This window comes from Solanum stenotomum, chromosome 8 (genome assembly GCF_019186545.1).
Source record: "Solanum stenotomum isolate F172 chromosome 8, ASM1918654v1, whole genome shotgun sequence".
NCBI lineage: Eukaryota > Viridiplantae > Streptophyta > Magnoliopsida > Solanales > Solanaceae > Solanum > Solanum stenotomum.
Genome location: NC_064289.1, coordinates 115,561 through 143,235, shown reverse-complemented (window position 1 = coordinate 143,235; position 27,675 = coordinate 115,561). Strand labels below are relative to the sequence as shown.

General features: G+C 36.9%; 1 protein-coding gene across 2 annotated transcripts; it reads left to right on the top strand.

Annotated features, from left to right (window-relative positions):
• The first annotated feature begins 5,520 nt into the window (after positions 1 to 5,520).
• LOC125872050 (uncharacterized) lies at positions 5,521 to 27,600 on the top strand. 2 transcript variants are annotated; one of them, XM_049552719.1, is made up of 27 exons: positions 5,522 to 5,792; positions 5,902 to 6,112; positions 6,209 to 6,333; positions 9,507 to 9,629; positions 9,755 to 9,898; positions 10,022 to 10,695; positions 11,437 to 11,558; positions 11,654 to 11,745; positions 13,755 to 13,977; positions 14,235 to 14,298; positions 15,500 to 15,648; positions 15,762 to 15,832; positions 15,909 to 16,082; positions 16,170 to 16,241; positions 21,262 to 21,363; positions 21,444 to 21,533; positions 21,962 to 22,037; positions 22,111 to 22,207; positions 22,363 to 22,432; positions 22,527 to 22,706; positions 22,853 to 22,975; positions 23,059 to 23,142; positions 23,397 to 23,581; positions 23,712 to 23,850; positions 24,047 to 24,106; positions 24,329 to 24,433; positions 27,199 to 27,600. In XM_049552719.1, the coding sequence occupies exons 1-27, from the start codon at positions 5,706 to 5,708 to the stop codon at positions 27,310 to 27,312; spliced, it is 3,756 nt and encodes a 1,251-aa protein (XP_049408676.1). In that variant the 5' UTR covers positions 5,522 to 5,705; the 3' UTR covers positions 27,313 to 27,600. The 2 variants fall into 2 exon arrangements, 1 of the variants encoding a protein (XP_049408676.1); XR_007447106.1 differs by having other exon boundaries at positions 5,521 to 5,792; positions 21,962 to 22,031; positions 23,397 to 23,850.
• The last annotated feature ends 75 nt before the right edge of the window (positions 27,601 to 27,675 follow it).

The following is a 27,675-nucleotide window of genomic DNA, read 5'->3' as shown; positions in this document are numbered from 1 at the left end:
ATGTTATAAAGCATAACCTTATTTTTTACAAATACAGTTAAAACATTAATTATTATTTTAAGGTCAACTATTTTTAGTTGTATATGTGATAGATCATTTAAAACATTTTGATGAAGATGACCGGTTAATGAATTTCTTATTTGTTATTTTAATTATTATTAATAAAAAATCATTATATTATATTATTAAGAATAGTACTATATGTGATTTTTGCATCTGATGTATATTGTGGTCGTAAGATTTACCTATTAAGTCTTATTTTGAGTAAAGAATAGTGAATATAATGTAGAGAATAACAGAAGAAAAATATGTTATTGGGTTATTTACAAATGCTTAGTCACCCTTATTTATATTTGTATAGGGATGTTTCTAGAAATTATTCTAGATACATCTACGAGAAATATCTAGATATCCTTATCTTTTACTCCCTTTGTCCCTAATTACTTGTTCACTTTTCCTTTTTTAGTTGTCATTAATTACTTGTCCATTTTGACAAATCAAGAAAGGACAAACAAAATTCTCTATTATACCCTCAATTTATTACTTTGAAAAATGTAGAACTTCTTGAAAATCTTAAGATTTTAATTCATCCACTTTATAATTAATCGGGTAAAATTATGGGTGTCAAATGGACGGGTTGGGTTGAAATTGGAGATATTAAAATGGGTTAAAATAGAAATCAGGTTGGATCTTGACCCGCCCAAGTTTACTTTGGGCTCAAATGGGTTGGGTCTTGACTCGCCCAATTTGACCCGATTAATCTCAATAATTATTACATAGTGATATTTAACTTTTATAATCACAACTTAAATTTCAGCTCAAGATTTTATTTTTTTTAAAAGTAACAAATGGATAGATAAATCCTAAAAGATGTTAAATAGATAATAATTCATACATTTAATATAGGAATATATCTTAGTAAAGAGTTTTAAAACGGGTTGAAATTGGAGATTGAATTGGGCTCAATTGAAGATTCTCTTAAAATGGGTTAGGCTTGAATGAGTTGAGATTGAACCCAATTCAAATTATCTTGAGCTCAACCCTTAAAATTATGGGCGGATTGGGCGGGTTACCTATGTTTGGGTTCATTTTTGACACCCCTAGCTAAAATGATAAACTCACTTTATCAATTTTTGTTTTCTTAATAGACGTGTCAATTCAAAAGTGGACAAGTAATTAGGGACAAAGAGAGTAACTATGTAATAAGAATCTATATATTTCTACACTTTACTATAAATATCTAGGCTTAAGTCATATGCGACCCCTAAAAGTTGTCCGCATATTTCACTTAGACACCTCAATTTAACCTCATACCTATTGAACACTTTATATGTTCAAAAATGATTTCTATTGGACACAAAAATGCTTACATGGCAAAAGATGTGTATTTCACAGTCCTTAAGTGCATGAAACCATTGGAAATGATTGTGTTTTTTTTTCAACTAATAAACCTAAATTAATAAATAATGTATATATAATAATTAATTAAAAAAAAATTCATCTTCTCCCTCTCTGCAACTACTCCCATCTCTTTACCCACACCCTCCATCTTTCTCTCTCATCCTCTCCAATTTTTCTCGTGCTTTTTCGTTCTTCTTTTTCTGTAAATCTAATTAAAGTCTCAAATATTTCGGCAAAGTTCCATTGTTGTCGATAAAAAATAATATTCCGGAGAAGCAATTGATAATTATTTTTTTGCTGTAAAAGTCCATTTTTTCTTGAAATCCTTATAAATAATTATTAGTGGAAAGAAGATAAAGATAACGAATAGAAGGTTTTGATGCTATTAGAATGAAAGGTGAGTGATGAATTAGCTTAGATGGACAATAATGGTGTACCAATGAAAGGGTTAAAATTCAATGGAGAAGAAGAAAGGGGTGGAGGCTATGGTTGACTGGCGTTGAGGAGCAACGGCCAGTGGAAAGGGAACGGAGAAGAAGAAGAAGCATGGTGGTGACGGTTAAGATTGACGGAGAAGAAGAAGATGGGTGGGTGGACGATGAGGTGGGTTAATTCAAAAATAATTTTTTGTTTTCTTAAATTGCTTTGTGATTATTTAAATAGATTTTTTAAAAAAATTAATCCAATTGCCATGTGTCATCGCTTCTTTGGTCCATTTGCTATGCATGAGCGTTTGAAATGCACGCATATTTCTCTTTGATTCAACTATCATTTTGTGTTAAATAGGTATAAATTTGTTAAGGTTTAAGTGTTCAATACTTGAGGTGTCTAAGTGAATTATGCAGACAACTTTAAGGGGCTCCATATGACTTAAGCCAAATATCTAATTATTTAGAGCATCTAGATTTTTCTTAAGTATAAATATCAAAGATGTTTTCTTAAGTATAATGTTAGGAAGGTGTGAGGATATATATGATGTGACACCCCGCCCGTTTGAACGTCAATAACTCATACTTTAGGAATAAGACTAAGACCGATTAACATATATGGAAGTATGATATATGATTTATTTTGATTGCTTAAAGTTCATGTGTTAAGTGTTAAAGTCAAGGAAGTTGCGAAATAAAATTCGGCAAAAGTAATTGTAAATGTCGTTAAGGAATTCTCTAAAATTTTGGGTCAAATGTCTTAGCAGTTTTCTCCTAATATAAAGAGTTAAAACTCCCATAACCTATCAAATCGAAGGTCTACGAGTCTAGTTTCCAACATACTAAATCGTTTGTCCATACAACTTCACAATAGAGAGACATTCATATTTTTGTGAGACTGCATAAGCATACACCTCGAAGTGCGGCCCCCTAGCCCCTAAGTTGGTAATGCTTTGTATATATCCATCTTCTTCGTTTTTTTGTAAGAACTGACCAAAAACTCACAAAAATTAGAACTAAGATATTAAATACTTCATGAATTGTGATTTATTCAACATTAAAGTTCAATGAAAGTTATTCTACGTCACGAGCTCATCAACGTGGTATAGTGTTCTTGTTGATTTTGGCTTCGTTTGTTGGCTGCAAAGAGGTAGATTTTTCAGCCTTGTATTTTAAATATTTTGGTTGAGCTAATTTGAGGTAAGGTTTCACACCTCCTTTTCTTAGAATCTCATGCCTAAAGTTGAAAATCTATTTCTACGACCTAAGTGTGGTTTTGGTACATTTTTTTAAGGTTGTGAAGTTTGGATGATGTTAAACCTTTGAAGCAATTTTTTTTTTATATATAAATAGACCTTTTTTAAGAGGTAAGTTCACTCCAATCACATCCCTCACAATTTTGAATTTTTATATAGTTTTGCTAATTTTTGAGCCACGCATCAACATTCAAATGTCGTGGCTCTGGATAACCTAGTTATTGAGTTGTTGTGAGCTGTGTTGATGTTTATGTTGATGGTATTAAAATTCTGGAGGGATGGAATATTGGTGTGCCACTTTTAGGTGTCGCATATAGAGATTTTTTATTGAGCCGCGTGAAGTGCACCTTGTTATATTACTTCAGGAGCTCGTTGCTCTTATGAGATGTTAATAGCTTTTTATTGTTATTATTAGATGTTGGTTGTTTATAGATTGATATATTGTTTGTTGAGTTAAAGTTGGTTGGTCGTAGTGACGACCTAACGCCTTATAAGTTGGTTATTGCTCGTTCTTGCAACCTTGTTGATTCCCGTACTGATTGCATTGTGATTATTCAGTGGAATTTTATAAGGACATCATGAGGCTTCTATTTGAAAGATATGTTAAGACTATTATTTCTCTCGTGATCATAATGGCCTAAGCTAGTACGACAGTGTATTATCATTGTTTAATTTGTATCCTTGTCTTGTTTAGTTAGCTACGACCATATGATATAATGCCTATCGATCAAATACTTAGTGGCCTAGAAAAGCATGTTATGATTCTGTTTTGATTAATTAGGATTACTTGTAATTGTTGTGATGTTTTATCGTTTGGCTACTACCTATGAACTTGTTTTGGCCTCAGTAAACACCGACACTGCAGGGTTCTTGAGCATATAAATTCATTTTTATACCGAGTCTACGGACCGGGTAGACCGTGCCTACGGACCGAGTAGGCTGTACATACGGGCAACATATATGTACTATACCACAGACCCTCGAATTTGCATTAACTCATGGCACATGCACATTCATATAATTTAGATCAGATTATCATTAAGATCCAGGTAAGGAGGCTAATATGGGTATTTAACGATTGTTTGCACTCGTTAAGACCTATAGTTATTGTGTGTTGTTTGTATCTGTTGAGCTTATGGGGGCCAAGTCAAGTTATTGCTTGTTATATGCTTATATTTTCTTGTTATATAAAGATAATGTATTGTAGTAGTGTTTCACTCCTGCCCTTTCCGTTTAATACTTATACTTTAATTTTAGCATTCATTTTACCTTAACGCTCGATATATTATTTTGTATTGACAACCTTTGCCTGGGAGCTCTACATTCATGCTTGCAAGTCCTGAGTAATGACTAGACAGACCTAACGAGTAACATAACTGCCTATCCTGCTGATTAGTTGACTTCTTTCTTTCAGGGGGTTACTAGAGTTTTAGAGGTTTGCTTGTTTTGCTGTTTAAAGATTTTAGATAGGCCGGGGCCTTATCCCGTCCAAGTGTTATATTCGTAGAGGCTTAGAGACTAGTGTGCTTGGTTGTAGCCACATTATTGGCCATGTTTAACTTGCTTTCTTGTTGGTTTATAATTGATAGTTGCTTGACATATTATTTAGATATGTACCTGTTTTCAACTTCTGTATAGAGATCATAGTGGCTTTGACAACCCATACAATGTTTATGCTTTCCTAGATACCATGGTGACCTTAATGATCTAAACAAGTATTTGTGCTAGTTGGTTATTGCTTTATATAAATTGTTGGGAATAATTATTTTTTTCTTTATAGAGATATTGTCAGGGACCTTGCCGGCTAGGGACTTATTTTTAAGTCGAGATATACTAGTTTATTTTCTTGACTTTGTGTGGCTGCCATGCACCATTATCAAGTGCCAGTTGCACCCTCGAGGGTTTAGGAGGGTCGGCTCAGGCCTAAATTTTGGCATCAGGTGCCAGATGTGCCCCTCGAGTTTGGGTGTGACATATAATCTGTTTTTTTTTCTCATTTACAAAGGGAAAGATGCTAGAGCATAGTTATCTTCACTTTTTCAAAGTCATATGAAGATTTTCAATAATGCTAAACTCAATTGACGAAAAAGTTCATGATGATATTTTTGGCGTATCTCAAAATAATAAATATGAAAGGGTGACTTTATTTTTGAGGAATTTATTAGTTTTCTGATAAATTTTAATAGAAGGATGAAAATTATTAACTTTTAAATATTTAGAGTATAATTTCTGCCCATTTTTTTTAAAGTACCAGTTTAAATTTGAGATATAATTTATGAATAATTTTGAAGAAAAGCTCTAAAGACTAGCTTGTATTTTATTTGCAATTGAGAGTATTGATGAACAAAACCAAGCCGATGAATCATGATGATGATGAGGTTGAGAGTTGACGCGGCCTTTGCCCACCCGAAGCCTACAAAACCACCATTCACCCGAACTTGATGAACCCTCTTTGCCGCATCACTCCCCACCTTCTCCTATAAATAAATTCACGGCGGAGCTTGATAACTGATACCCCGCAATCATTCACCTTCTCCCCTTTCTCTCTCATCCTCCCTTCTCTCTACACATCCATTTATCCATTTTCTGTAGTTCTCTTTGGATCTGATAGACGGGGAAAATGGTCGAAACCAGACGAAGCTCCTCTTCTTCCAAACGACCTCTCTCTTCTCCTTCCTCTCCTCTCCCTAATGGCAAGCGCTCCAAGGTTCGGATATCTGTTGATGCATCTATACCACATGTTTGCATGTAGCTGCAAAGGAAAAAATAGTTTTTTCTTTTTTTTTGGGGGTTGATTTATTTGATCGGCTTTGTAGGCTGTGGAGGCGTTGTCATCAACTAATGATACCATAAGGGAGAAAACACAGGGTGCCGTGAATGAATCAGGACAAGAATCTGCTGATCAAGAGGTTCGATCGGTTGATCTGGCTGGTGCTAGTGTTTTGAAGTCATCGGATGCTTCTCTGCCACTAAAATCACCGGAAAATCAAGTGCAAGGCGAGCCTTTGGTATCACCTATCACTCTAGGTGCGCTTTTATCCTTGCATGTTCTTTGACTTTATCAAAAGTCGGATCTTTTTGCATATTTTGTTTGGTTAATTGAGGCCTTTGAACTTCTTCTAGGTCATTCAGTGATTGATGCGGAGAAGGTAAAGTTAAATGGGTCGACATTGAATAGGGGGAAGAAGCGGCAGCTGAAATCTAATGTTGGGGTTGCATGGGGAAAGCTTATTTCCCAGTGCTCTCAAGTAGGTTTCTCTTCTTACACTTTCTATGATAATCTTTGAGCCTTTTTCTCGGAAAAGTAGCATGAGAACGAGCAGTGAAGATAATTTTTGTGAAAATATGTAACCTTTGGTCAAAATTTGATACCAGAGTGATCTCTGCTTGCACTGACACAGCCACTCCCCCACCATGGAACAAGGGAGGAAAAATTCAGAGAGGAAAAAGAATTTAAATACTTAATCTGTGCAGAAGATACTGACCATGCTATTAGAAATACAAAACATTTAAATTTGCATCCATTCCCGCTTTGCACCTGTGAGTTTGGATTTCATAGTTCTCAATTAAAAGTTGTGTTTTTTTAGTGTTTAATAATGTGAATACAGGTACCCAGTATGTTATGTTTGTTTTCTCAAGAAAAGGACATGGAAAACTTATATCCAACATTGGTTGCATGCAACTGTAATAAGGGTTTTTGCCAACATATCTCTCTACCAAGTTCCATAACTCTTTGTTACAATGAAATTAGACCAGAATAACCGCTCAATCACAATCTGTAGTGAAAAGGGACAGTACCCGGGGGAGTATATAAAGGTTTCTTCTTGAGTGCTATGGTCTCTGGGCCAGTTTGCGCACGTCGACTAATTCTAGGGGTACTTGCAGCTTCCTACCAGCACAAGTGTTGGGTAACTCTGTCCACCAAAGCTTGGACAGATAGGAAGGACTCACCTAGACCTCATGATTCTCAATCCACTTCATTGACCACTAGGACACACCCAGAAGTGCATCTATAGTCATCATTCTTTGACTCCGATGACGAAATCCCAATAATACATCAACTCAGCCTCAATGATACAACATATGCAATGGTTAATTACACCTTTGATTTAGGAGAAACTCTCGAACCAAACACAAGTGTGCTTATGTTGGAGCTATAATTGGTGATCTACTGGACGCCTGGACATATGTTTGTACACTAGTACCCTGAGAATTTTTATTTCATCAAAAAAAAAACTATTACCCTGAGAATCTTTTGAGCAATTACCATTAAATAAACTGTTCCCATGATTAGGATGAGCTAGGTATTGCACTCATAAATTAGTCATCTTGCGCATGCCTCCATCAAATAGTGTGCACTCTGTAAACATTGTTTACCATGGTATTCTATGAAGTTTATAGTAAAAGGAAAATCCGCCGACTTTAAAAATTGTGAGGGTTCAAGTCCCTCTATCCCTCTGAGGCTGCTCAATATACCTATGCAAGAGACGGGAGACGGACTTGGGATCTCTAGGGTGTTGCTCTCATGCCTTAACTGCCATCTCCCTGGGACTATAGAAAACCTTACAAAAAGAAATGATTTTCTACAAATGACCTTGCAAATGCACAAAAAAGAAATGAGGGATCAGAAACTATTTCTCAAGTACACAAAATCCTTCTCTATTCCATTAAAAGCTCTCCTATTTTTCTCTTTCCACACTGTCCACATAAGTGCTAAGTGCTAGTGGAGCAACTTCCCACGCCTTGTGTCTTCTCCTCTGCCTTCTAAACGTCCAACTAAGCAATACTTCTTTGATCGTGCCTTGTATCACTCATTGAAGAACAAACCAACATAGTATTTCCCACCACAATCAAGTTGGTATCAGAAAATGTAGAAGAAGACAAATCACGTCTTCACCCGAGCTCTTAGACATGAAGTACCAATTAACACATGTAGTCCTCCTCTTTCTCAGGTTCTCAACCGTCAAAATCACCCCCCTCATAGCTATCAGGTGAAGAAACAAACCCTTCTTGGAACCCCAAAAAAGTGTGCTCCTCCATGCCCAACAGATTGTAGAACTTCGCAGAAAACACACCATTTTTCCATGCTCCCCGTTTCCATACCTCATTGAGTATAATATTTTCTTCCGACGAGTACGGACATTAATGCATTGAGAAAGAATTTTGTGAATAACGAAGTTTGTAGTGTAACCAACATTGACCTATTGTTTGTGCGTACCTCGATTTGCAGGTTTTTACATGTTAACTCATGTCATTATATGGTGGTGTGTTCCTTAGCCTGTGCTTACATCATATAGACGCTGCACAAATCATTTTTATCTTTGCACCAAGGTCTATGTATAGAGAATTCCCTTTAATGATTAAACAAAGCTCTATAGATATAGATAGTGGATTGCTTTATTATAAATGGAAACAGACCCCTACACCAAGATGGTGATTGGGAACAGGAACGGGCAGTCTGGAATCTGGAAAAGCCTTGGTTCAAAAGATTCTAATTTTGAAGCAATCTAATGAAATCTATCATCTTATGTATTTCATGTACAGCCTGGAATTTCCACCGAAAATCTAACAAATAAAGTCTATATTTCATCTCCTCTCCGGTGGTAGTTTTGCCTTCAATTTTTTAAGAATAAAATATTTTTTATATAGGAGGCCTATATGTTATTTTAGATAAGAAGTTCTGTAACCTTCACAAAAACATAAATATGTGAAGGGCGATGTTGTCATGTGTTATGGATGTTTGGATTTAAAATAAAATAAATTATCAAGAAAATGGTTGGGTGGTATTGGATACATGTTGAAGGATGTTGATATTGGACTAACGATGACTTAGATTTGGTGTCCATGCTTCCTATGTCTCAATTCAACTTAATTCCTGGGTACAACCGTAAAATTGGCCCCAATTCAATTGGTTGTGGTTAAAGGAAAGTGTTTGGTTTGATGAGTAATCTTGCTTGTGAGAAAATAATCCAAAAAGTTAATTTTTTTTGATAACCGAGAAATCCGTCTGTGACCCGTCCTTTGGACCAATCACAACCTTCTAAACTCGGTGGATAATGGGCCCCGCCCCTCTACCCTTCTCCACTTAAATACTAGGCTTCGCTTTGCATGGTGTGGGGATTGAACCTGCGACCTAAGCCACAAATCTCCACCTTTTGCCACTTGTATTTTTGAGTTGTTTTTTTAAATTTTGGTTCAGAAGCCGTCTATTCTGCAAAACAATCCAACCATAAATTTTTCTACCATTTTTTTTGAGAAACAAACCAGAGTACTTCCCAATACCGAGATTTGCCCATAGGAAACTAATATTCTTTCAAATAAATAAATAAAATGGACATAAATGTAAACTGTTTCTTTTTACTTGCTTAATTGTTTACCTTCTATAATTAACTCACTAATTGACTTCCATTGGTTTTTGCAGAATCCTCACGTTGTCATGCATCGTCCCACATATTCTGTTGGTCAAGGTCGTCAATGTGACTTGTGGATAGGAGACCCTTCTGTTAGCAAATCTTTATGTAATCTGAAGCACATTGAGCAAGAGGTGAACTTAACATTTCTAGATGCTCTTTTGCTGTTGTTTGAAGTAGTATAACTTAATTTTCTTTCTCTCCCACTTGTGACGTTAAACCCACATTATTCATTCTGTTTATGTTTCTATATGTCTAGAAAGGAGGTTTTATTACTCTACTTGAAATTACTGGCAAGAAAGGTGATGTGCAAGTCAATGGCAAGGTCTACCCAAAAAATTCTACTGTGCCTCTCAATGATGGTGATGAGATGGTTTTTGGCTCGTCGGGTGATCATGCTTATGTATCCTTTTCTCCGATATATTTTCTTCTGTTTTTAGAGATTTTATATACATGTAAAAGGTGTGCATTCCATATCAATGTTAGTACTGGAAGAATCAATGGTTTCCTTTACTTGCTCTTTTAGATATTTGAAAAAATCACCAACGACAACAAATCTTGTTTGCCACGGCAAGTCAGCATACTTGAGGCTCATAGTGGATCAGTCGAGGGATTACGCATTGAGGCAAGGTCAGGGGACCCTTCCACAGTAGCGGTGGCGTCAACCCTCGCATCTTTGTCAAATTTTCAGAAAGAGTCTTCCCTTCTCCCGCCGTCATCTCAAAATGGTAAGGATGTGCAACAAAGTTCGGAAATGCCAAGACTACCAGCTGCAGATGGAGTGTCAGACAAACATGATTTAGATGCTGAAATGAAGGATGCTTCTAAGCATAGCAATTTGCCTGGTGTTTCACTGTGTGAGAAGACTGGTGTTATATCTCCTGACACTGGAAATGAGAACTTGAATCTTAATAATGGTGCACTTGATTCAGTCGATGCGGAGATAGGGAAGATCTCTGGGGTAGCTCAGGAATTGCGACCTCTCCTGCGAGTACTTGCCAGATCTTCTGAGTTCGATTTAAGTGGTAGCATTTCCAAAATTCTTGAAGAGCGGAGGGGAATACGGGAATTACTCAGAGATCTTGACCCGCCAATTTTGACATCAACCAGGCGCCAAGCTTTTAAAGATGCGTTACAACAAGGAGTACTTGATTCAAAAAGTATTGAGGTCTCGTTTGAAAATTTTCCGTATTATTTGAGGTGAGCACGTTGATCTCAAGCAATAAATAATCTCCTGTCATTCTTTTTGTTGTTTTCCAAATATTTGATGCACTTTTTGGTGCTTTTCCTTTCAAATGTTTCGGTAACTTCAAGTATTGTTATGAGGGTGACTGGAGTTGATCTTTTACCTGTCAGAAAAAGTATGAATGGAATTCTTCATGTTCCTAATAATAAGAAAAAGTATGAATGGAGTTCTGATTTTACTAATTCTGTATTATTATTTATCAGTTGGAGACTTGGAGTTGTGCTTATCATTTTTCTTTCCTAGTTATGATTGATATGCATATGAGTGTCTCTCTTTAGCATATGCATTTTCCTAGATAATATGTGCATGCTATTACTGTTTCCTCATATTGCATCATAGGCAAACAAATAAAAAGAGAATCTAGGCTCAGTTTGTTTATCTTGCAATGTTTCATTACACTTTAGACTAACTTTTTTTTATTCTTAACGTTCTTGTAAGTTGAACTTGGTGTAGTGTTCATCGTTGCTATAGAGCACTCGTATCTTCTATTAACTCCGTTACTTTGTGTTGCAGCCTGTAATTTTTCATTTTTGTATCCTGAACTTGCCTTTTGAGTTTTTCAGTAGTACCCGTGTCGTTTTTTCTCCCTTTTTTTTAATGTTGCTGGTGTCTAGTGCTAGATGCAGGATGTTGTCCCAAATGTACTGTTGGGATTTATTTTATTGAGTTCTCTCTTTTTTCATGATCCATGACAGTGAAACCATGAAGAATGTTCTGATTTCTTCCACTTACGTTCATTTGAAGTGTCACAAATTCACAAAATATGCACCTGATCTCCCCACGTTGTGCCCTAGGATTTTGTTATCAGGTCCAGCAGGTAGTATTTGTATTTTGCATGTATTACAGTAATCACTATTTGATAGGTTCAATTTAGTCAATAATATTATATTTTTGATCGCTGCTTGCTCACAGGTTCAGAAATCTATCAGGAGACATTGGCCAAGGCTCTTGCAAAATACTTTGGTGTCAGGCTACTGATAGTTGATTCTCTTTTATTGCCTGGTGTAAGCCTTATATTTACCTAACTTGTATTGCTGTTTTTGTGTGCTCTTTTTCATGAAACACAATACATTTATTGAAAGCTGTAAGGGACATTTGCGCCAAGCTAATTGATCCTCACAAGAGAAAAGATAGGAATACAAATTAGTATCTATCTTGTAGGTCAGTTGATTGTGTTTATATAACATCGGCATTCCTATTGCTACACCCCCCTTGGTTCTAGCGTTCAACAGAATGTTGTGTCACCATAAATGCTTGTGGATGACTGTTACTTCTTATATATATTTCTACCATGTATAATTATTTTACTCTTATTTGATCATTGTAGAAATAACATGGTTTGTTACTGTTCCTTTTATACATCTTGATTAAAAAATTTTAGTGTTCCTTTTATACATCTTGATAAAAAAAATTAGTGTTCCTTTTATACATATATTTGTGCTGCTGATTTCAACAGTATACCCAAGTATATTCCCACAATTGGGGTTTGCGGGGGGTGATGCGTATGCAACCTTACCCCTACCTTGTGAAGTTAGAGAGATTGTTTTGGATAGACCCTCAACTCAAGGAAAACATATAAAAAACAAGTGTCTATAGCAAATATAGTAGCGAAGAAACCATGCTGAAAACAATGGAAGAAGGAAACAACAAGTAATACTAAGATTGAAGAATAAGATAGTAAGAAAGTACTAATAACAACATTGGGAAGGAATCTAGACAACACTCAACTACCTATTATATTAACCTTCAACCCCAATCCTCGTCCTCCATATCTTTCTATCTAGGGTCATGTCCTTGGTAAGCTGTAAGTGTGCCATGTCATAATCTAATCATCTCTCCCCAAGACTTCTTCGGTCATCCTCTACCTCTCCTAATACCCACTATAGCCACCCTCTCTTACTAGGGAATCTCTTCATCTTCTCTTCACATGCTCGAACCATCCCAATTTTACCTCCCTCATCTTATCCATCATGGAGGTCACTCCCACCTTATTCGGGATAACTTCATTCCTAATCCTATCTCTCATGGTATATCCACACATCCATCCTGACATCCTCATTTCCGCTACTCTCAACTTCTGAACGTGCAAGTTCTTGACCGGCCAACACTCCTCCCCATACAATATAATATAGCTGATCTGACCACCATGTTATAAATCTTAACTTTAAGACTTGGTGGCACATGCTTATCACACAAGACATCGGATGTGAGCTTTCATTCATCCCGCACCAATACGATGTGTAACATCATCGTCAATCTCCCCATTTTCTTGGATTATTGATTCTTTCTTGGAGATTACTTGTGTATCAATCCTTACTTCCACATCTGCCACATGAGTTATGTCATTGAACTTGTACTCCAAATACTCCGTTTTAGTCCTGCTCGACCTGAACCCTTTAGACTCCCGGGTTTGTCTCCAAACCTCCAAATTTGCTGCTGATTTCAAAATACATATATTTATACTGCTGCTTAAAACTAATGGTCGTCTGGCAGTTTTCTTGTTTCCTTGATCTTACTAACTGGGGAATGTGCAGGACGGCTTAAAATCAGAAAATCCGCATATAACTATTTTGTTATGAAAACATTGCATGAGTTCATTGTCTCTACTATTTGAAAATTTTCTCATCCCCTACTAATTTGAGTTCATTGTTCAGGTTTTTCAAATGAATAAAGTTCTGATATCTTATGAATAATTTTTTCAACATGTATGATATCTTATTAATAATTGATCCTCCATTTATTACATTTTCTAGCCTTAGAAGCCGATATAATATTGATGTTTTATGTGAATGGAAATGACTAAAAAGTCACAGTTCGTATAACTTGAAAGTCAATTTGACTTGAAGAATCTTTGCTTTTTTCACTTGTCCTGCAGTCGAACTAGTTGAGTATATATTGGGGTGTTAAGTGAAACTGAGAGGGCGGGCACTAAAATATGTATATTTTTTTCTGTTTGGAAGGCAGTTTCAATCACTGAATCCTGCAATTCATGGTTTTCTTGAACATCATGCAGGGGTCAATTGCCAAAGACATTGACTCTGTGAAGGAAAGTTCAAAGCCTGAGAGAGCAAGTGTCATTGCTAAACGTGCTGCCCAAGTGGCTGCACTACACCTTAATAAGAAGCCAGCTTCAAGTGTTGAGGCTGATATAACTGGTGGTTCTACAGTAAGTTCTCAAGCTCAGCCTAAGCAGGAGGCATCTACTGCATCATCCAAAAACTACACTTTCAAGAAAGGTAATTGGGTGTGTTGGTGTTCACCGTGAGTGTGTATTTCGAAGATCACCCCCCCCCCCCCCNCCCCCCCCCCCCTCTCCCTGTATCTGTATGGTAGAGTTACCATCTTATGTTTGTTATATAGATGTTGGATCATGAATCTCCAACTCTTCTTTCCTTTCAAAAGAACAAGAAAATAAAAGAGAGTTGGGGTTGAAGTCTTTGATTTGTAGTTGTAGTTCTATCTATCCTGAATGTGAGATTTCTAATTTGGACAGGTGACAGAGTGAAGTATGTTGGTCCGTTACAGTCAGGCTTTTCTCCCTTGCAAGCACCTTTGAGGTAATCCATTGAAAATTTGATTCCTAACACTTGTTCAATCGTCATGGAAAAAAGAACATTCATATCTATAATTAACTTTCTCCAAGTTCTAAAAGTAATATTGCTAATATCTAATAATTACTCCCTCCGTCCCATTTTATGTGAGGTAGTTTGACTCGGCACGGAGTTTAAGAAAGTAAGGAAGACTTTTAAAACATGTGGTCCAAAATGAATGATAGAAATTTGTGTGGCTGTAAATCATTTCATTAAGGGTAAAATAGACATTTTATAGTTAAATTGTTACTTAATATAGAAATGTGTCATTCTTTTTGGGACTGACTAAAAGGAAAGTAAGTCACATAAATTGGGACATAAGGAGTAGTATTTTTGAAATTTTATATTGATTAATAATGTCACGTGTTCAAACCCTATTGCAGGCAAAAGCCTGGTATTTAATTAGAGAAGGGTAAATGGGCGGGCACATGAGTTTCCAACCGTATGCCTTTGGACCTCGGGGATTTCTCGGTTAAAAGATAATAATTTTTGGAAGTTCATTTAAAATATTTATTTGTCTTAGAAATTCTGAAAGTAATTTTGCATTACATTACAATATTGTCAAATACCTTAGGAATTTTAAGTGGAATTTTGTCTTAATATATGTTGTTACTATATAATCATTCAAACCTCTTAAAAAATAGTAAATCATTCAAAACCTTTTATATTTCCCGTCTGACTAGTTTGTTTTCTTTACAAATGTTAAAAGTAAGATTGACTATAGACTTTATTCTGAATGATTGAGTAACTCCGGACATAACATGGTCCTTCATGGAAGAAGTTGAAATAATTCATGACTTTATTTTATCATGTGTTTAAATTTTGAACTGTTATTTAACGCTATGGTCTTACTGTGTTGCCTAGATGCTATAGTTTTCAACTTCTAATGAACTTTGAGAAGATATTGCAAATTTGTATTCATTCAGATGTAGAGTAGAAAATACAAATATAATGTTATGATTTCAAATTGTTGAAAGTTTTACTATGTTTTTCAATCAAAGCAATCATATGGTATGGAATGGCTTGTATAAGGCAATTAGGAATTGCTTGTGTAGGTTGACTTGTTCAGTAGAAGTCTTGTTATTCTTTATCAAGTAAAAGTGGATGTGTGTATTGTGATTTGACTCTTTTCTTTATTTTGCAAATCATGGCATGTACGTGATGACAGGGGTCCAACGTATGGTTACAGGGGCAAAGTGGTTCTTGCATTTGAAGATAATGAGTCCTCTAAGATTGGGATCAGGTTTGATAGATCAATTCCAGAGGGCAATGATCTTGGTGGTCGCTGCGAGGAAGATCATGGGTTTTTTTGTGCTGGTAGTTTTCTGCTGCACTTGTTCATTTTAAAGAGCTTCATCTTTGTGTTGACCATCATTGTGGAATAAATAAGCATGTCTTCTTGCTGAAACTTGACCTTTTTTCTTGCACAGCTGACTTTCTACGCCTTGATAGCTCAAACAGTGATGATATTGATAAACTGGCCATTGATGAACTTTTTGAGGTAATTTTCATGTCAATATTGGTTTTCTCCTTTTGGAATGAGTTTTCCTTTAATCTACTCTATTTCATATTTGTAGGTTGCTTCAAAAGAAAGTAAAATTAGTGCATTAGTTTTATTTGTCAAAGACATTGAGAAGTCTATGGTGGGAAATCCTGAGGCCTATGCTGCTTTCAAGATTAAGCTTGAACATTTACCTGAGAATGTTATTGTCATAGCTTCGCATACCCAAACAGACAGCCGAAAGGAGAAAGTATGTAAGGGCATAGTTATCTTTTGTTTTCTGTTGGAATCCAATTCTGACTCGTAAAACTGACAGCATTTCATATATGCTTTCCAGTCACATACTGGTGGACTACTGTTTACAAAGTTCGGAAGTAACCAGACAGCATTGCTTGACCTTGCTTTTCCAGTATGTGAATCTGTTTATCTCTTTTATTTGTCCTTTTTTCTTTCTAATGCAAGGAGGTGTCTGGCTTATAGTAATAAAATATATGCTTTACCTTCATATTAAAGGTTCCTGCTAGGTGATGTCTGTCAACTTTTCCCCCCTTTTCTATCTTATGTCTTCTTCTATCTTGTTGAATGGTGGTGGAGAGCTGGGTTGTAATTGGGGAGGCCTTAAGATGACATCTATGTACTCTGAAGATGCATTGCACTATTTTAACTTGGGTTGCCTTTGTTATGTTGTTTTTGAGAAAAAGTGAACTAACAAGCTCCAAACTCCATTGATGGAGCTTCTAATCGTCTAAGAACAATGAAGATAAAACAGAGAAAAATGAAACTGATATTATTGAAGTTCAATCTGATCGGTACATGATCACCTCTTATATATAGAGGTGTGTGATAAATCCAAGTAGAAACACAGGAACCTTCTATAGCCTTCTACACGTGCTAACCACTATTGTAACCTCCTAACAGAATGCAACTAACTGCTTACGTGTACTAACTAGTTAGTCTACATGAAATTTAACACTCCCCCTCAAGATGGAGGGTGCAAAATGTTGAGCACTCCCATCTTGTTGAGAAGATGTATGTGTTGAACATGTCCTAGCCCCTTAGTCAACAAATCAGCAAGTTGATCGTGAGTAGAAACATACACAGTTTGTATTATACCAGCTTTGATCTTGTCCCTAATAAAGTGACAATCAATCTCTATATGTTTAGTACGTTCATGAAATATTGGGTTCTCTGCAATCTGCATAGCAGACTTACTGTCACTTAGAATAGAAACAGGTGATTTGAGAATGACTTCCAACTCTTTGAATAAACCAAGTAACCATGTAACTTCAGCTACGCCTGATGCCAAACTTCTGTATTCTGCCTCAGCAGAACTTCTTGACACTGTGTGTTGTTTTTTCGACTTCCAAGAAATCATATACTCTCCAAATTTGATTATGTACCCTGTAACTGACCTCCTTGTGTTAGGGCAGGCTGCCCAATCTGAATCACACCAACATGTTGGTTCATCTGCAGCTTTAGCTTGAAACCATACTCCTTGTCCTACTGTACCTTTAAGATATCTAACCACTCTGGTTGCAGCCTCATAGTGAGATTGTTTAGGGGCCTGCATGAATTGACTGAGGGTTTGAACTGCATAGCAAATTTCAGGTCTGGTAATAGTAGCATACATAAGTTTGCCCACAAGCCTTTGGTAAGAACTAATGTCATCGAGTGGTTCATCTGCACTAAGCCCAGTGGCTTGATCATACTCTGAAGTGGTTAATCTCAGGTTAGATTCCCAGGGAGTGGATGCTTGCTTAGCACCACTGAGGCCCATATCAGATATTAGTTCTAGGAGATACTTTCTCTGATTTAGAATAACTCCAGACTTGGATCTCAACACTTCAATCTCCAAAAAAAACTTAAGTTCACCTAAATCCTTTAATCTGAATTGTTTGTGCAATGCTTGTTTAGTTTCAGCAATCATGGCTTCATTATCTCCTGTAATAAGTAAATCATCCACATAGACTAAAATAATGACTATCCCCTCTTTTCTTTTCAAAGTGAACATAGAATAATCATGGACACTTTGAAAGAAACCAGCCTCCAACAGGGCAGTGGAGAGTTTAATATTCCATTGCCTTGAGACCTGCTTGAGACCATACAAGGACTTAAGAAGTTTGCATACTTTCTGCTTCCCTGTCTGTTTATAACCCTCTGGTATCTTCATATACACCTCTTCATACAAGTCAACCTGTAAGAAAGCATTGTAAACATCCATTTGGTATAAAAACCATCCTCTAGATACTGCTAAGGCAATAACACACCTTACAGTAACCATCTTGGCCACTGGGGAAAAAGTCTCATGATAATCAATGCCTTCTTGTTGACTATAACCCTTGGCTACTAGCCTGACCTTGAACCTTTCCACATCACCATTAGCTTGATACTTAATCTTATACACCCACTTAGAACCAATCACATTCTTTCCAGGTGGTAGATCAACAACTTCCCAAGTATGATTATCTTCAAGGGCCTGGATCTCCTGTTTCATAGCCTGCACCCAATTATCATCCTCAGCTGCCTCCTTAAAATTTCTAGGTTCTATTTAGTTGGAAAATTTTGCCAGATAACTTTGATATGTAGATGATGTATTCTCATAAGAAAGGCTATTGGCAGTGGGGTAAAGACTAGGCTGTTTCCTAGAAGGTGCTATGTAGTCCTTCATCCAAACAGGTTGCTTAGTAGTTCTGGAGGTGTGTCTGACAGGAGGTGAAATAATGGGAGAACTATCAGCATGAGGAGTGAGATCAGGAGAAGAACTTTCAGGTGTAGTAATAGGGGTTGCAGCAGGAGTAATAACAACAGTGTCAACACGATTATCAACCGGCAGCAATTCAGTGTCACATTCATCAACACATTCTTCAAACAAGACAGAATCAGGTATCATGGTAGTTGATTGATGAACTACTTCATTTGAATGATGAGCAAAAGGGAAAATATGTTCTTTAAAGACTACATCCCTACTCACAAAAAAGGACTTGAAAATCCATTAACAAATAACCCTTCTGAGTCTCAGAATACCCCATCAGGACTGCTGGCTTTGCTCTTTCTGCAAACTTATCTCCTTTTGGTATAGATGAAGCATAACATAGACAACCAATGATTCTCAAATGAATTAAGGATGGAGGTTTAGAGTGCAACACTTCATAAGGAGTCTTTCCATCCACAGCTACATAAGGCAATCTATTTAGCAAATATACAGCTGCAACCACACATTTTCCCCAGTACTTGATGGGTATTTTGGACTCGAATCTGATTGCTCTAGCTACATTAAATATATGTCTATGTTTTCTTTCAACTATTCCATTTTGTTGTGGTGTGTGCACACAACTACTCTGATGTATTATGCCTAGATCTTTGAGCAAAACTGAGCATTGAGAATTAAAAAATTATGTACCATTGTCAGATCTGATAATCTTAACATGAGCATCAAACTGAGTTTTTATCATTATCAGAAAGTTCTAAGGTAGATGGTTATCAAAAAAGAAAGTTCTAAGGTAGAGGTGATAGCAGCCATTCAGAACTTCCATAGTCAAGGCTAATTTGAAAAAAGTTTCAATGCTACATTTATAGCCTTGATCCCAAAAAAGATGGGGGCAACAGAATTGAAGGACTTCAGGCCCATCAGCCTGATTAGCAGTGTCTACAAGATCATATCCAAGGTCCTAACAGAAAGACTCAAGAAAGTGATGTCTAAGCTGGTGGATACACATCAATTGGCATTCATTAAGGGCATGCAAATCATGGATGCCATACTTATAGCCAATGAATGTGTAGATGCGAGGAAAATAACTAAAATTCCTGGGATTCTATGTAAGTTGGACATAGAAAAGGCCTATGATCACCTCAACTGGGACTTTATGTGGTACACACTAGGAGGATAGGCTTTGGAAATAGGTGGATAAATTGGTTGAAGTATTGTGTGAGAACCAGTTCTAATAAATGGTTCCCCATCTGGTTTCTTTCCCTCTGAAAGAGGATTAAGGCAAAGGGATCCCCTCTCCCCCTTCCTTTTTATCCTAGCTATGGGAGGACTAAGTGACATGTTGAAAACAACACAATCAAACAGCATGATCAGAGGTTTCTGGACGAATGGTAGTGACCCAAGGGGTTTATCTATCTCCCATTTGCAGTACGCAGATGACACCCTAGTGTTTTGTGGTACAGAGGAAGATCAACTAAAGCATCTAAGAATCATATTTATATTGTTTGAAGCTGTTTCTGGACTTCATATAAACTGGAGTAAAAGTTTTGTTTACCCAGTGAATGAAGTCCCAGAAATCAACGAGGTAAAGTGGGAGAAATGCCTACCACTTACCTAGGGATGCCTCTAGGTGCAAATAGTAAATCAAAGAACATATGGAATGCAATGGTGGAGAAGTGTGAAAAAAAGCTAGTAAATTGGAGAAGTCAATACCTATCCTTGGGTGGAAGATTGACACTAATTAATAGTGTGCTTGATGCTATGCCATCCTACATGATGTCTTTATTCCCATTGCCAGGGAGTGTTTTAAAGAAGTTAGAATCCATGAGGAGAAACTTTTTATGGCAAGGAAACGGAGAGGGGGGAAAGAAATATCACTTGGTGAAATGGGAAGTGGTGATAAACAACAAAAAAGAAGGGGGGATAGGCATAAAGAATCTCAAAGTCCAAAACCAGAGTCTCCTTTTGAAGTGGTTGTGGAGGTTTGCTTCTGTAGAACAAGGTTTGTGGAAAGATGTTATAATCTCCAGATATGCAATAGAGGACTCTTGGACTACAAAGGAAGTTAGAAGCCCTTATGGGGTTGGTTTATGGAGAACAATCAGAAATTTGTGGCCTAAAATATGGAGAAATTCAAAAATTGATATAGGAAATGGAAGGAAAAGTGAACTAACAAGCTCTGATACCATGAGAAAAAGTGAACTAACAAGCTCCAAACTCCATTGATGGAGCTTCTAATCGTCTAAGAACAATGAAGATGAAACAGAGAAAAATGAAACTGATATTATTGAAGTTCAATCTGATCTGTACATGATCACCTCTTATATATAGAGGTGTGTGATAAATCCAAGTAGAAACACAGGAACCTTCTATAGCCTTCTACACGTGCTAACCACTATTGTAACCTCCTTACAGAATGCAACTAACTGCTTACGTGTACTAACTAATTAGTCTACATGAAATTTAACAGTTTTCTTGTGCAACACTCTGTAAATCAAGACTATTTACACTAATGTTTTTGACTTACAGTACAAAACCTGTTTTTCCATCATATGATCTAGTTAGGACTTAGGAGTTATGGATACCGGGTCTCTTATTTTATTAGAATTGGCATCTCCTTGAAGCTTCATGGCTATTTACTTAATTATGGATTGCATTCTAGAAACATGTACACTTGTAAAAGAACTGACGGCCATGCATTGCGATGTCTCTGCTTTTCCAGGATAATTTTGGTAGGTTGCATGATAGAAGCAAAGAAACTCCTAAAACGATGAAGCAGCTCACCCGTCTTTTCCCCAACAAAGTTACCATACAACTACCTCAGGTAAAATCTTAATTCTTGCATACTCTTGCCAACTGCTAATACTGTTATAGAAGCATTTAATATGTGTCTTATTGTGGCAGGATGAAGCATTATTATCTGACTGGAAACAACAGCTGGAACGGGATATCGGAACTTTGAAATCTCAGTCAAACATTGCCAGCATTCGCAATGTGAGAGCTCCTTTCGCCCCATCTTAAGGCACCTTTCTTTGCCGAGGGCAAATACCTTTTTTGTCTTCTCCTTTCATTGCTTTTGGGCTGTATATTATCTAGGACTATTCATGGATGATTTCTCCCCTATATTCAAATTTTACGGGGTGTTCTCTGAAGTTATAATGAACACTGTAATTAGTAGAACCATGTAACATTTCTCTAGCATGCCGCATACCCAATTTTCATTTTCTTGCTGTTTTCTTCTGTACATCACCTCAATCCACCTTCTTATAGGTTTATCTCTTTTCAAAAGAGTGTAGGTTAGTTGTTAAATGTTTTCATCTTTCTATCTGTTGGACATTCACTTAAAAAGGAGATGTGTATTTTAGTGATTTTATATTTGTATCCTCAATTGACCGAATTATTCTAACTTTTTGCGTCTTCAGGTTTTGAATCGTATAGGAATTGATTGCTCCGACCTCGAAACTTTATGCATAAAAGATCAAGCATTAACAAGTGAGAGTATGTATTCCTTGAAGTTGGGATTTTTATGTTTGAAAACATGATAATAATATGTTCTCATTGTGTGTGATAGGTGTGGAAAAGATAGTAGGCTGGGCCTTGGGCCATCACTTTATGCACAAATCTGAATCGCCAGTAAAAGAGGCCAAGCTGGTTATCTCCAGTGCAAGGTCATATTAAATTTTACTGTCTAATTCATGATGTTGGAAGATGTGCACTATTTAGTCATCTCGTTTTCCACTTTGGGTCACTGAAGGGATCTTCGTAGTTTTTTGGGGGTTGGCAAGATGCATAACACTGATGTGTCTTTTACTTGATCTGACAGCATTTCTTATGGTGTCAATATTTTTCAAGGGATCCACAATGAAACTAAGAGTCTAAAAATATCTCTTAAGGTGAAGTATCTATTTTTGGCAAACTTAATTTTGTCAAAACGTTGCCATTTGTTCTGAACTTCTTGAAGCAAAATACTGATGTTTGAGTTTTCAGGATGTGGTTACTGAGAATGACTTTGAAAAGAGACTACTTGCGGACGTAATTCCACCTAGCGATATTGGTGTTACTTTTGGTGACATTGGAGCACTGGAAAATGTCAAGGATACTTTGAAAGAATTGGTGATGCTGCCACTTCAAAGACCTGAATTGTTTTGTAAAGGACAGCTGACCAAGGTGAAAAGATTTTCTTCTTGAAATCTACATGGATCTATATTCTTCATTGGAATTCTTCATTCTTTGTCTTGACATAGGGAGTAGGGTTTGTTGCAACTTTTTCATCATTTATGCACTTCTATTTCTGAAGAAGCTATTACCTACAGCCTTGCAAGGGAATACTGCTTTTTGGTCCCCCTGGTACTGGTAAAACAATGCTTGCAAAAGCTGTTGCAACCGAGGCTGGTGCAAACTTTATTAATATATCAATGTCAAGCATTACTTCAAAGGTACCACCTATGTTTTGTTTGTATTCCCATTTTGTCTTTTAAAGCCCTCGCTTTAATGGCTTACAACTTGTTCTTGATTGTAGTGGTTCGGTGAAGGAGAGAAGTATGTCAAAGCAGTCTTCTCATTAGCTAGTAAAATAGCGCCTAGTGTTGTTTTTGTTGACGAGGTTGGTAAAATATACTTAATATTTATTATCTCGAACTTGTTATATTGATGTTATAGTTAAAGTATCTCTCACATATTTTGCCTTTTGTGTATAAGTGGTCACTCCTCTTTTAAGTTGATCATGCTGTTCTTTAGCTTATATGTTATATAAATGTAAATGCCATCCTCTTTACTGCAAATCATCAACGTCTTCTGTTTAATGGAAAAGGTTATTGTGTTTACCCTCCTCTTTCTTCCATTTCGCTGGTCTATTAGGTGGATAGCATGCTAGGAAGACGAGAAAATCCTGGTGAGCATGAAGCAATGCGGAAAATGAAGAATGAATTCATGGTGAATTGGGATGGCTTGCGTACAAAGGACAAGGAGCGAGTTCTTGTACTTGCTGCAACTAATAGACCATTCGACCTTGATGAAGCAGTTATTAGGAGACTTCCACGGAGGCAAGTAATAATCGTTCAGTGAATCTTTTTAGCTGATTAATCCGCAAATAGAAGGGCTAAAAAAAAGAGAAAATTTATGTTTTACTAGTTTATGTGGAGTCATAATGTTTAGTGCTCTCCATTGATGCAGATTGATGGTAAACTTGCCAGATGCTCCGAACAGGGAGAAAATTTTGAGAGTGATATTGGCCAAGGAAGAGTTAACGCCAAATGTTGATCTGGAAGCTATCGCAAATATGACTGAAGGGTATTCCGGAAGTGATTTAAAGGTCTGGTAGATGATCCTGTTGTTCTATATTAACTGACTTTCTAATGTGTTAGAAGTTTTAACACCCCAATGACCCCCCCCCCCCCCCCCCCCCCCCCCCCCCCCCCCCCCCCCCCCCCCCCCCCCCCCCCCCCCCTGCGTTACATTTTCTATGATATCACAATTCATGCTATCAACTCTTAAATTTCCATCCACAGAATTTATGTGTCACAGCTGCTCATTGCCCAATTAGAGAAATATTGGAGAAAGAGAAAAAGGTCAGTTGACTGAGTTCACTCAAGTGGCTTTCTATAATTCTGGTAACCTTCCAACACATGGTTGAATTGGTGACTTTGATCAACATGTAAACGTGCTCTTCTAACTTCTCTCCACTAGCTATTTTCAGGAGTCCTTGGGAAATTATTAATTATCATCTTGTCTTACATACTGCCATTTGCTAGTCAAGTAACTGGAATGTAATTTAACTTGTATGATATCAGGAAAAAGCATTGGCAGTTGCAGAGAGCAGGCCAGTCCCTGCATTGCATAGTAGTGTGGACGTTCGCCCCCTTAACAAGGATGATTTTAAATATGCACATGAACAGGTGTGTTGGCTTTTCTGATTATTAACATGATACTTTATGCTTTCTTCATACTGTCTTAAACCATCTTGTTTGAAATAGTCAATGCTTTTTTCCTGACAAGAATAATTAACTAACGAGTAAATTGTTTTCTCTCAACTTTTCTCATATATCCTATTGTAGCCTTTTGCCAATTGTCAATGTCTTATAGATATTATTAGGAAAAACTACATAATTAAGTGAACATAGCTACTGTATATACACAACCTAGTGATACTTTCAAAAAATTAGTTAACATAACTATACCTAGGGTTTTATAGCAAATCTCTCCTCTCACGTTCGCCTCCTCGCTCTCTCTCTCTCTCTACAATTTATTGCGTGAATCTTTCTTCTTCTCCCTCTCTGTTTGTTATATTAATACGAAATCCCATTATAGTTCTACCTGATTTTTTTTATCTATACATGTGGTTCTTGGTCTTCAATATTTTCTGGGTGGCTGCTGGCTGTTGATTCATTTTCTTATTGGATTAATGCCGATATATCGAAATTTTCCACTCTGGGTTCTTGTTTGTTGTTCAATCTTCTCTTCTTCTCTTCTTCTTAGATTGATAAACTGATACACCTATTATCAAACTGTATCTTCTTCGATTGATACAACCAATTGTATCCATGTATAAAAAAAATTGTATCTGTATGATGTGTATTGAAAAAAAAAACTGATATCACTATTCTCAGAATAAACTGTATCTGTGTATTTGTGTGTGAGATTGGAGGAGAGAGGAGAGAGGCGAGTGAGATTGGGAGAGAGAGGAGATTGTGTGTGTATCTCAGTTTCAATTGAGATATAGGTTGTATCGCTCTCTATCTCTCTCATTCTTGCTCGCCTCTCTCCTCTCTAAAATTGTTGCTATGAATTGTTACTAGGCAAACTATAGCTACTATTCATGATTATGGTCCAAACTATAGCTATTTATGATTATTAAGTGCCAGATGGTTTTATAATATATATATTTGTTGGCGAACCCTGGCAAAGGTTGAGAGACTTGTGACTTATGCCACAGGTTCAAACCTTGCGCCATTCGAGCCAAGCTTGGTATTTAGTGGAGTAGGGTAGAGGGGTGAGTCCATCATCCTTGATTTTAGGAGGCTGCGGTTTGTCCCAAGGGTAGGCCCTTGAAGGATTTCTAGGTCATAAAATTTTTTGTTGGTGAGGGCCTGAGGGGTGCAGATTGATAGACATGTGTCAAATCTTGTCTGTCACAAGTCAGTGTATGCTGCCGATGAAGTAGTTTGAGATGGACTTTTTGTGACTGAACAGAAATTTTGGAGATCACTATTGATGAAATAGCTTGTTTCAAACTGGTGACTTGTATGTAAAAGTTGAAAAAATAAAAAAATCAGTAGCTTCTCAAATTGATACGTCTGTTGTTTCCTAGTCATCTTCTTTTCTCTCCAAACATAAGCAGAGTATGACAAATCTAGTTAATGATGTGGGACACTCTTAGCACACTTCATCCTAAGACCATATAAGGAGATAACACTCATTTCTCAACCAACGATGTGGGACACTCTTAACATTCCCGCACACCCAGGGCTGAACTTGCGCAACATGGTAGCCTAACACTAGGAAAGTCAACACTAGAGATGCGTCTAACTTGTCCCCATGTTAAGAAAATGGATCTAGGCCTAAGTCATCTACAAAAGTTAGCTCATGAGTTGAGGATTTGCCCAAAACCTTGGAGAAAAACAAGAGCTATTCTTCCAATCAATGTTGGATCATTTTCTAACAGTATGGGACTTCGACTCAGATTTATAATGCAGGTGAGTTTTAGTTGAACGTTCAATTATTTTGGCACCTTAACATCTTTGTGATAATCCAGGAGGCACTGATAATAAGAATGCACAGAGATCATATTAGTGGGTCGAAAAGTTAGGTTCATGCTGCTCATGTACCAGTTGGTAGACGAATGTTCTTAGTGCGATACCTCGTCTAGGCCAGTCTAAAGCCATCACTTCTATAAAACTAAGCTCCTACGTTTTATCCTCATAGTTGCTGTGCTTGAATGCTACATTGTTGATGACCTCTCCTCCCACTGAAGATATCTTCATATCTGGATAATGATGAAATGGCATGTATCCTCTATTTTGATTTTGTTTTTAATGACTGCTATGATGTGGAAAATTCCATTTGTCTTCCTTGGCCTTGGCCTATCCCTCTACTATCTTCTGCATTCTAAATGTTCATGAAGTTTCCTCAGCTTTTATATAGGTATCTTGTCGTAAACTAGTCAATTTTGTTTACCTCATGGGATTGTTCCTACAACCTATGTTGCTTGGACTCTTCAAAAATGTTGATTGGTGCGTGTCGGATCCTCCAAAAAGTAGTGCATTTTTGGAGGATCCGACTCGGGTGCGGCAACAATTTTGCAGAGTCTGAGCAACTTAGCCTACAGCTTGGGCTCTGCCTCTGTAGTTTAATTAAAAAAGCACGATTATCTGATCATATGGCCTCCTGCACAGTGGTAAAACGTTTCAAGGGTTTATTTATTATCCTCAACCATAAATATCAGTATTTTTCGCTTTCCACGCTCTTCACTTCCATTAGATGCCCAGCCACATGGTTTGTTGTTACAATTTAGCTTTGTTTGGAAGATTAATGGTTGTGTATCAAATGGTGGGAATGAAACTGTAACTATTAGTAGCTCGTCTGTTTTAAGCTTTATCAGACCATTGAGTAGCATGCATTTATGAAGGAGAGCTTCATGCATTGTTGCATGTTAAAAATGCAGGTATGTGCTAGTGTATCTTCAGAATCGGCAAACATGAACGAGTTACTCCAGTGGAATGAATTGTATGGAGAAGGTGGATCAAGGAGGAAGAAATCTCTGAGCTACTTCATGTAGAGACATGTGAAATGTATAGTGTTGCTTTATTTATTTACCCAAGTTGGTAGCGACGGGTCCTGCATGCATGGAAAAAATCCATTTCAGGTTCCCTGGAGTCCAAGCCCCCCACCCCGGAAAACTGTGTATCATAGTTAGTTATAGTAATTTATCTCCGCAAGTGCAGGTTATGAAATATCTATCCGAAGCTTGTCTTCCAATTTTCACCTTATTAGATCTCCTCACCTCTGTATATACAATTTGATTTATTTAATAAATAAACATCCCCATGTTCTTTTTTCTTTTCCATTATTATTATTATTATAAAGATTCCTCTAGTGAAGTTTGCTCCACCGTAAGCATTGCGAATGCCGGGCTAACTTA